An 11,757-nucleotide genomic window follows, 5' to 3' on the forward strand; every position below is an offset into this window, starting at 1 on the left:
CCTAAAATACCTCTACTCCTTGGTACTAACATAGGATAAAGAAAGGACTAAAATAATCCAGGGTGGGAGGAGATCAAAACGGTGTAGTAGGACGACACTGGGCTCACCTTCCCTCATGAACACATCAAAACTACAACTGCATATAGAGCTTCTCTCACTGAAACTGACCTGGGGACTAGCAGAATAGCTATTCTACAACCAAGGCTGTAAAGAAAGGTCCACACGCAGTTGAGTAGGAAGGGAGAAGAAGCCATCTGGTCAGGACCCGCACCGCTGGTGGGGGACACAGAGGAGGAGGGGGCTATCACAAGCTAAGGGAGCCTCCCTGGGGAACGAGGGGTGCAAGCCATATATTAGGCACCTCAGCCCTTGGGTCTGACATGGGGAAGACGAGCCCCCTTGGCTGGCTTGAAAACCAGTGGGATTTACTAATAAGGGCTGTAAGAAACTGAGACTCCACTCTTGAAGAGCACACGCACAGATCTGCTTACTCCCAGTGACAGCAAAGAGGCAGCTGATTGAAAAATGCCTAGGGACCATCCCAATGTGCCCCCCAGCCTGCACCAGGCACCTGCTCCAGCCCCTCTTGCTCCAGCACTGCTCTCCACTAAGGCAGAGGCTGCCACTGCCCATGAGAATGTGCACACTTGGAGGGAATGGAGCTGGCTTGGACCCTGGCCCTGCCTCTGACCAGGGTAGAGGCAACCATTACCAGCTCACGAATCCCTGCCCACACTCCGGATGGAGAATGCCATCGCTGGAGCACAGATCTCTGTGCACACTTGGGGGAGGAGGGGTGGGGTCAGCTCAGTGGCATGGCACTAACCCCTCCAGCCCTGACCCAGCCTCTAACTGAGGGCACACACTGGGGAAAAAGTAAAACCAGCACAGAAGTGCGGCCCCAAGACCTCAGGCCCTGACCTTGTCCCAAACCAAGATAGAGACTGCCATCATACCCAAGAGAAACCCAGCTCCCTCAGGGCTCCTGCTCCAGCCCCTCCGCCCTCACCCCAACCCCCAACAGAGCAGTGACAGTCATTGAGCACAGAAGCAGCCCTGGCTTGCACCTGGCTCTGGCTCTAGCCCCTCCAACTCCAGGCCTATCTCCCACCAAGGCAGTGGCTACCAGCACACCCTGGGGGATGATGCAGATCATGCTCACCTCAAATCCAGCTCTCCCACCAAAGCCACTGGGCTCACACAGACTGCACGGGAATGGTCCCACACGAGGACGTGACCTCAAGACTAGGACAGGCAACTGTTTCACCTGATTTCACACAGACGAAGAAAGTTAAACAAAATGGGAAGACAAAATGAAACAAGAAAAAAATACCTGAAAAAATGCTAATGAAACAGAGATAAATAATTTATCTGACAAAGAGTACAAAGAAATAGTAATAAAAATATTAACTGAACTGGGGAAAAGAACAGATGAACACGATGAGAATTCAACAAAGAACTAGAAAATACAGGAAAGAACCAGTCAGAGTTGAAGAATACAATAACTGAAATGAAAAATACACTAGATGGCATGAACAGGAGATTAGGTGATATAGAACAATGCATAAGCAACCTGAAAGACAGAATAATGGAAGTCACCCAATCAGAACAGCAAAAAGGAGAACAAATTTTTAAAAATGAGAATGGTCTAAGGGACCTCTGGGACAACATCAATCGTACTAACATTTGACTTATAGAGTTCCCAAAAGGAGAAGAGAGAGAAAAAAGGGTAGAAAATGTAATTGATAAAACTGGGACTCAAAACTTCCCAAACCTGAAGAAGGAAACAGATATCCAGGTACAAGAAGCACAGAGAGTTCCAAACAAGATGAACTCAAAGAGACCCACACCAAGACATATCATAATTAAAATGGCAAAAGATAAAGATAAAAAGAGAATTCTAAAGGTGGCAAGAGAAAAACAAAGAGTCACCTACAAGGGAACCCCCATAAGGCTATCAACTGATTTTGCAGCAGAAACTTTGCAGGCTAGAAGGGAGTGGCATGATATAGATAAAGTGCTGAAAGGAAAAAACTTACAACCTGGGATACTCCTCCCAGCAAGGTTATCATTCAGAATTGAAGGAGAGAAAAAGAGTTTCTCAGACAAGCAAAAACTAACATTCATCAATATTAAACCAATATTACAAGAAGTGTTAAGGAGTCTTTAAATGAAAATGAAAAGGCTATATCAAGAGATAAGAAATTATAGGAAGGGGAAAATCCTACTAGTAAAGACAAATATAAAGACTGTGGCTCAACCACTGAAATAAGTTTGTATGAAGGTTAAAAGACAAAAATGTAAAATCAACTGTAACTATAATAAACAGGTAAGGGACAGCCATGAAGATGTAAAATATTACATCAAAAATACAAAACATGGTGTGGGAGGAGAAAAAATGTAGACCTTTTAGAATGTGTTTGAACTTAAAGGACTACCAGTTTAAAATAAATAGATATAGTTATAGATCAATATATATGAACTGCATGATAACCACAAGTCAAAAAACTACAATATATATACAAAAACTAGAAAGGCACATAAACATAACATTAAAGAAAATCATCAAATCACAAGGGAAGAGACCATAAGAAGAAGAAAAGAATAGAGAAGAACTACAAAAACAATCAGAAAACAAATAACAAAATGGCATTAAGTACATACCTATCAACAATCACTTTAAATAAAAATGCACTAAATGCTCCAATCAAAAGACACAGAGTGGCTGACTGAATAAAAAAACATGCTGCCTACAAGAGACTCACTTCAGAGCTAAGGAAACACAGACTGCAAGTTAGGGGATGGAAAAAGATATTGCATGCAAATGGAAATGAATAGAAAGCTGGGGTAGCAATGCTCATATCAGACAAAGTAGACTTTAAAACAAAGTCTGTAACAAAAGACAAAGAAGAACATTACATAATGATAAAGGGATCAATACAAGAAGAAGCTATAATGTTCATAAACATATATGCATCTAGTATAGGAGCACCTAAATTTATAAAGCAAATGTTAACAGACATAAAAAGAGAAATTGACAATAATAAAATAATAGGGGACTTCAACACCCCATGTACATCAACGGACAGATCATCCAGAAAGAAAATCAATGAGGAAACAGTAGACTTAAGTGACACATTAGAGTAGTTGGACTTATAACTACAGGACATTCCATCCAAAAAAGCAGAATACACTTTCTTTTTAAGTGCACATAGAGTGTACTCCAGGATAGATCACATTCCAGGCCACAAAACAAGTCTCAAAAAAATTTAAGAGGATAGAAATTGTATCAAGCATCCCTTCTGACCACAGCAGTATGAAACTAGAAACCAATTACAGGAAGAAAACTTAGAAAAACACAAACACATGGAGGCTAAACTACCTGCTACTGAAAAACCAAGGGGTCAACAAAAAAATTGAAGAGGAAATCAGAAAATGCCTCGAGACAAATGAAAATAAAAACACAACTTTCCAAAATCTATGGGACACAGCAAAAGCAGTCCTAAGAGGAAAGTTAACAGTGATACAGGCACATCTCAAGAAAGAAACAAGCAAAAAATCTCATACAACCTAATCTACCATCTGAAGGGATTAGACAAAGAACAAAAAGCCCAAAATCAGCAGAAGGAAGGAAATAATAAAGATCAGAGAGAAAATAAAATAGAGATTAAAAAATAGAAGAGATCGATAAAACCAAAAGATGGTTTTTTGAAAAGATAAACAAAATTTATAAGCTTTTAGCTAGGCTCATCAAGAAAAAAATAAAGGACCCAAATAAAATAAGAAACCAAAGAGGAGAAATAACAAACTATACCACAGAGATACAAAAAATCGTAAGAAATCACTACAAACAGTTGTATGCCAACAAATTGGACAATGTAGAAGAAATGGATAAATTCCTAGAAACATGCAATCTTCCAAGACAAAATCAGGAAGAAATAGATCATCTGAACAGACCGATTACTAGTATCGTAATTGAATCAGTAATCAAAATACTCCCAAAACAAACAAAAGTCCAGGACTGGACAACTTCACAGAGTGAATTCTACCAAACAAATAAACAAGAGTTAATACCTATCCTTCTCAAACTATTCCAGAAAATTGAAGAGGAGGGAACACTCCCAAATTCATTCTATGAGGCCACCATTACTCTGATACCAAAACTAGACAAAGACACTACACAAAAAGAAAATTACAGGCCAATATTCTTGATAAATATAGACACAAAAACTCTCAACAAAATATTAGCAAACTGAATTCAATAACATATACAAATGATCATACACCATAATCAAGTGGGATTTATTCCAGGGATGCAAGAATGATTCAATATCTGCAAATCAATCAATGTGATATACCACATTAACAAAATGAAGGATAAAAATCACATGATAATCTCAATGGACGCAAAAAAAAGCATCTGACAAAATTCAACGCTCATTCCTAATAAAAACTCTCAACAAAGTTGGTACAGAGGGAACATATCTCAACATAATAAAGGCCCACAGCTAACATCATATACAACAGTGAAAAGCAAAGTTTTTCCTCTACAATCAGGATCAAGACAAGGATGCCCACTCTCACCATTTCTATTTAACATAGTATTGGAAGTCCTAGCCACAGCACTCAGACAAGAAAAAGAATTAAAAGGCATTCAAATTGGAATGGAAGAAGTCAAACTGTTACTATTTGCAGACATGATACTATATATAGAAAACACTAAAGTCTCCACCAAAAAAAAACCTATTAGAACAAATAAATGAATTCACTAAAGTTTCAGGATACAAGATGAATACAGAAATCTATTGCTTTTCTATACACTAATAATGAACTATCGGACAGAGAAAGTAAGAAATCATCCCATTTACAATCACATCAAAAACAATAAAATATCTAGGAATAAACTCACCCAGTGAAGTGAAAGACCTATTCCCTAAAAACATAAGGCACTGATAAAAGAAACTGAAGATGATACTATTAAATGGAAAGATTCTGTGTTCATGGATTAATATTGTTAAAATGTCCATACTGCCCAAAGCAATCTACAGATTCAGTACAATCCCTATTGAAACACTCACATGACATTTTCACATAACTAGAACAAAAATTTCCAAAATTTGTATGGAAGAACAAAAGTCCCTGAAGAGCCAAAGTAATCTTGAGAAAAAAGAACAAATCTGGAAGCATCATGTGCCCAGACTTTAGACTATACTACAAAGCTACAGTCATCAAAACAGTATGATACTGGCACAAAAACAGACACACAGATCAATGGAACAGAATAAAGAGCCCAGAAATAAGCCCATGCACATATGGCCAATTAATCTACAACAAAGGAGGCAAAAATATAAAGCAGGAAAAAGACAGTCTCTTCAGTAAGTGGTGTTGGGAAAACTGGACAGGTGTATGTGAAAGAATGAAATTAGAGCATTTTCTCACACCATACAGAAAAATAAATTCAAAATGGATTAAAGACCTAAATGTAAGACCGGAAACCATAAAATTCCTAGAAGAAAACACAGACAGTACATTCCTTGACATAAATCTTAGCAACATTTTTTTTGGATCTGTCTCCTCAGGCAAGAGAAACAAAAGCAAAAATAAGTAAATAAGACTACATCAAATTAAACTTGAAAGCTTTTGCACAGTGAAGGAAACCAACAACAACATGAAAAGACAACCTATTGAATGAGAGAAGATATTTGCAAATGATATGTCTGATAACAGGTTAATATCCAAAATATTAAAGAGCTCACATGACTCAATATCAAGAAAACAAACAATCCAATTAAAAAATGGGCAGAAGACCTCAATAGACTTTTTTCCAAAGAAGTCATACAGATGGCCAACCAGCACATGAAAAGATGTTCAGCATCACTAATCATCAGGGAAATGCTAACCAAAACCATAGTGAGATATCACCTCATGCCTGTTAGAACCGCTATTATTGTCAAAAAGACAAATAGTAATAAATGCTGGCAAGGATGGAGAGACAAGGCAACTCTAGTACACACTGGTGGGAATGTAAATTGGTTCCTCAAAAAATTAAAAATAGAACTACCATATGACCCAGCAATTCCACTCCTATGTATACATCCAAAGAAAAGGAAAACACTAATTTGAAAAGATATATGCACCCCAATATTTATAGAAGCACTATTTACAATAGCCAAGATATGGAAGCAACCTAAGTGTCCATCATCAGAAGAATGGATAAAGAAGATAACCTATGAATATTACTCAGCCAGAAAAAAGAATGAAATTTTGCCATTTACAGCAACATGGATGGACCTGGAGGGTATTACACTTAGTGAAGTAAGTCAGACAGAGAAAGACAAATACTGTATATTTTTACTTTTATGTGGAATCTGAAAAATAAAACGAATGAACATAATAAAACAGAAAAAGACTCACAGATACACAAAACTAGTGGTTACCAGTGGGGAAAGGGGTGGGGGAGGAGAAAGATAGGGGAAGGAGATTAAGAGGTACAAACTACTATGTATAAAATAAATAAGATACAAGGATGTAGTGTACAGCACAGGAAATATAATATTTCATAATAATTTTGAATGAAGTATAATCTACAAAAATATTGAATCACTACGTTGTATACCTAAAACTAATGTAACATTGTGAATCAAATATACTTCAGTAAAACAAAAACTAAAACAAATGAAATCGGGGTGGACCTAACCCCCTAACCACCAACTAGGAGGTGTTCCACTGGGAAAGACTCCCTTCAATGAGGAAAAGAGTGATAACAAGGAACATTATTTCTCAACCAGTTTGAAATCCATCTTGTGAACTTTGGGTAAGATAATATGGTCTATTACTAAGTCAACACTTCCCTTATCTCCAGCCATGCACTGTGGAAACACGGTCAGAGATAAATTCTGAAGACTCAAAGAAGTCTAGAGACTGCTCAGCCTCATAAGAATTCAGGACTAAGGAACCATCCCCACCTGCTAGAAACAAAAAGAAAAATGTGATTTCTGTGATAGTCACACCGTGTACGTCTCTACAGAATGAAATGACTGTTAGAGCTCCACACAGAGACACATCTGGGGATGGTGCCTTCTCTAGCACACGGGTGGGCATGTGGGAATTTCCTGGTGCTCCATCTAGCTTCAAGGTGTTGGACAGGGGAGACCCTGATCCGCTGGAAGAAGCCATCTGCCCTCCTCCCCCAGAGGAACTTCCCACCACCACTTCTGCTGCTGCTTCTGCTGTTTCTCTCTAAGCCATCATGCTCTGTTGTGTTTCTTAACTGGAGAAGGAATCTCCAATCCTTGGAACCCTGGGTTGAAGAAGCGAGGTTTTGATTACAGTTAGATTCGAAGTGTTGAGGGTTGGTAACAACATGGATAAACAAAGTTTTAGGTGCCCTCAGAGTGACCACAGAGGGAACAACTTTGAGAAGTTTATACTGACCAAGCTCTTGAACACAGGAGAATTAACGTGTTATTTATCGGAAAACTGATTCATTAAAGGCCCTAAGTGTATATTTCAGAAAAGAGAAGATACTGTGTTTGTCCTTATAGACCTAATGTAGAGAAGACCTAACTGGGGAAAAATGAAAAACAAGTGGAAGCATAAATGAAAAGAACACGAAGCATGTAAAGCTGGATAAATCAGCTAGGCTTCACTGGAGTGACTGGATATAGTATGGATTGATGAGGAGTAGAAGAAAGGAGAGGACTGTGCCTAAAAATGTTGAGAGACATGAATTCAAGGGTGGCCACGAGGGCTGTGTGATTAGGAGCTGTCTGCCCTAGAAAATCAGTGTGATGAGGGGGCCACAGGAGGACTTCAAGTCATCAGTCACTAAAGCCTCTGAGAAGGGGAGTTCCAGCAAATAAAATTATTAAGATATTTAAAATTTACTATTAAAGATATAACTGATGGAGGGGGCAGGGTCTGAAGCATAAAGCATGGAATTGGGAGCTGAGATTGCTATGGTAATACCGAGCCGGAAGTAACAGGGCTCTAACTTCCAGAATGGATGAGAAGAGGCTGAGCTGAAAAAAGACTGCATTTGGCAACAGACAGGAAGGACAATGAGTTAATGAAGTTTTCAAAGTTTCAAAGTTTATGTAAAGATTTGTGATCATTAAATATGGGGGTACCCATGGTTGGCTAAATGGAAGTCATTCTAGAAATCTAATGCTACAATTAGATTGGTAATTAGTAATTCCTAATTAGTAGTAAGCTTATTACTTATTACAATTAGTAATAAGCTTACTAAAAACTAAATCAATATGCCAGTACTTTTCTACCCAGGCCAATAAGCTGATTTGGCGAGAGGTCACAGAATGGCCCCTAGTTAGGTGAATATCCATTCTTCTCTTTCCTCTCTCATTTGATGTGGTTTGTTCATCTCCATCCGCAAAGTCTCAAAGTTTGTTGATGAACTGTGTGCAGCCTACAAACACATGGCCAAAAGCAACAGCCATCAGTGGTTCACAGGACGTATTCAGAGCCACGCGATATGAACTGCACCGCTGGTCAGCTGGCCGGCTGTGAGCCAGGCACCAAGTAGGACAGCAAGATGTCGTCCCTTCTTGCCCTTGCAGCGGTGCCGGTGGTTTCCCAGAACTCTTTAAAATACATCATCTTGCCTTCGGAAAAGCTTCCTCAACTTTCCACTGTCCCAAGTCAGGGTGAATGTCCACCCACACAAGAATACCCATTAGGGAAAGCCTGAAGGCTAAGGTCTCTTTCTGTTCTTGTTTGTGCAGGTGACACGATGCAGCCGAGGAAGAAGAGGAAGTGATTAGACACCATTTTCCAAGAACCGAGGAAGAAGAAAACATGAGAGTTTTTTTCATCTTTTTTCTTCCTGGTGCAGGAAGGTGGTGGAGCAACAAAGGAAGGTAAAAAGGACAGGGAATGATATTTAAATTTAATAAGACAGACATGAAGGTAGCTGAATTTGAGGACTCTTGTTTTTTTAAAACTTTTACTGGACACACCCAAAACAATTCCTGCTGTCACAGAATTTGTTACATCCGTCTGACCTCTGTGGAGGATGGTCTGTGGTCAACATCTGGCCCAAAGCCAAAGAAACTCACGTAAATGTGGTGTTAGAGAATGTTTAGAGAGAGAAAGGAACTTAGGATCATCCAAACTATTCACTTTACAGAGGAGGATGCTGAGGACCTAGATGAGAAGTTACCTGCATGAGGCCAAAGAATTAGCGTCAGAACCAAAATAAAAGCTTTTGTCTCCCGTATCTTCTAACTCCCAGTCCTGGGCCATTTTTGAATAATCCCAATTTTCGTAAAAAGAGGCACTTTCATAAGCTAGATATTTTCATGGATTTCTCAACTATTTTTTTCTCAGTCTAAATGGAAATGTAGGGAGATGGCTGCTTTTGAAGTTGTCTGTCTACCTAGTATAATAGCAAATTAACTGGGGCAATGAGAAAATAAGTTATAAAAAATATTGGTAAAAAAAATATATATATATTGGTAAATCTGTCCCTCTTGTGAGCAAGCATTTGGGGCAGGTAAACATTGAACACACTGATATTGTCAAAATCTCTTCCATTGGTATATTGATTAATTTGTCAAATAAATGTACATTTTACTTGGGGAATAATCTGGATGGGAAGTGATATGATTATGCTGACATTATGATGACTGCTGAGACTGCTTTAAGTACAAAGCACTTTGCTGCATTAGTTTACGGTTTAACAAAGCTGACTGTCAGATGATTAACAAGCACATTCATGAACCCTGCTTTAATTTTCCTAGAGGATTTTTCTGGGTCTTTATTTACAGACATATTTTGTAAAGAACACAAATGACTAGTGGTAGGTAAACATGTTCAAGTCCATCGATGGGTCAACAGGCCCATGTGGGTTGGGTGTGGGCACCAGGGTAAATTGTACTTGGGCTTCCCAACCTAACATTATAGAGGAGAAATCTGGTTGAAATGGACACCAAGGGCAGTCTGATAGGGTTAGGGAAGAGTGCAGACTATCCCAACAGGACAGGTAGTCCAAGGGAAGACTAGGACAGGCACCAAGAAAACTGCTTGAAACCTACTCTTACAGTTATACAAATAAGAGCCTCAAGTCTTTTTGGATTAAGCTGGGAACACCACCTCTTTTCCCACACCTGCTGCTTCTTGACTGCTCCTAGCACCTGTCTTAGCAGGAGCCCAGAAGCAGTTGTCACAGTGGAAATTCTCCAAACGTGAAGCCTGCAGGGGATCACCCAGATTTTCCACACCCAAAGATGACTCGGGCTGCATACTTCTCGGAGTCATAGTAAGCTCTTGGCTGCGATGAGCTTGCAGATTTCTATTTGTGGTTTCACTGTCCCCAGGACCAAATCAAACTGGGATTGCTGCATGACTGGCCACTGTGCAATATCTATTCCAACACCAGAAATACCTCAGAACCATTCCCCATTGAGCACATACGTAAGCACACAGTGCTTCCTTGGTGCTGGTGTAGCTTAAGAAAGGAGAAGCAACAAAACACCTGTAATGAACACTGACTAAACATTCATTAAAAGGGAGACAGTATTAGCTGCCTACATAAGGCTGTGTTTGGCCCTTAGTGGTTAGAAAACAACAATACAAACCAAATGATGAGAAAACCAGCAATAATACTTGTACAGCGTCATGTAATTTAGAGCCACTCACCTCCACGACCTCCTTTTATCTTCACAAAAGTCTTAAAAGTAGAAAATGTATTATGTCCTCATTTCACAAACGAGCAAACTGAGTTTCTGATGTTGGTGTTCTGTAAATGTTTAAAATCCAACTCTCTGGAAAAAAGAAAACTTTAAGGCCTTGATTTATAGTTTGCCCACTGCCATGGTGTAAACACTCCAACATGACCTTTTTCAAGCTACCAACATGTCACTGAATGCAGAGTTGGGAAGAGAGACGCAGACCACTGAATCCTTGTGAGCCTGTACAAACTCTCTCCAGCACACCACTGGGTTCAGAGAAAGGGAAAAAACTGATCCAAGGTCACACAGATGGTTGATTCCCAAGCCAACTTTCCTTCCTCTTTATTACAGAACAAAGCAGGAACTGAGCATCTGGAAGCCTTTATTTTAAAAAGCAAAAACGTATGTACATCTGCAAGGTTACACAAAAGAAGGGGTTAGGGACCCCAACTGGGTGGAAACTCTCACCCATACAGGCAGGGGGAGGAGCTACGTTACTGCTTCACGGACTGGTCCATACCTGTGCTTATATTCTGGAGTTGCTATCTCACATGTGACACCAATTTTGAGTTTGGGGAGAAGACTTAACCTTGTTTGCCTAAACAATACATTAGCCCCATGCTCCCTGCAAATGGGTCATACATTTCTCAAGCTATTTTTGGCTCCTCTGCACCTACTCGCTTGCAATACTTGTCATAACAGGAAGTCAGTTTCATATACCCTAATCCCCAAACATGCTGCGCCTGCACATGGGGAGTGTGAGGCGGGGCAAGGAAAGAGTGGGGAGGCTGGGCCTCCCAGAAGGCTGCCTGGATGAGCACTGAACCCATCCCAAGTCTGGGTATCCCTCCCTCCGAGGGCACAAGTGTCAGCAACCAGAATCCATATCCAGATATTATTTTCCATTCTCATGCAGTTGGTGGTTCCTTTTTTTTTTTTTTTTTTAATAAAGCATTTGAGTAGGCAGCAAAGCCAGTCAGAACTGTTTATTTATAGCTGTGGATTTTCAATGCTGTATAAATTAGAAATCATTGCTGAATGAGGCCCGCGCCCGCTCACACACCCAGGG

At 39.7% G+C, this 11,757-nt stretch overlaps 1 protein-coding gene across 1 annotated transcript in view; it reads left to right on the top strand.

Moving 5' to 3' along the window:
* Positions 1–9,467, top strand: part of ADTRP (androgen dependent TFPI regulating protein) — a 68,915-nt gene extending 59,448 nt beyond the window's left edge. Inside the window, exon 6 of the mRNA XM_068558518.1 lies at positions 8,742–9,467. Coding sequence (XP_068414619.1) covers positions 8,742–8,776 — 35 coding nt within the window. The 3' untranslated portion in view covers positions 8,777–9,467. The remainder of the gene's footprint in view (positions 1–8,741) is intronic.
* The last annotated feature ends 2,290 nt before the right edge of the window (positions 9,468–11,757 follow it).

Source organism: Eschrichtius robustus, chromosome 12, assembly GCF_028021215.1.
Source record: "Eschrichtius robustus isolate mEscRob2 chromosome 12, mEscRob2.pri, whole genome shotgun sequence".
Classification (NCBI taxonomy): Eukaryota; Metazoa; Chordata; class Mammalia; order Artiodactyla; family Eschrichtiidae; genus Eschrichtius; species Eschrichtius robustus.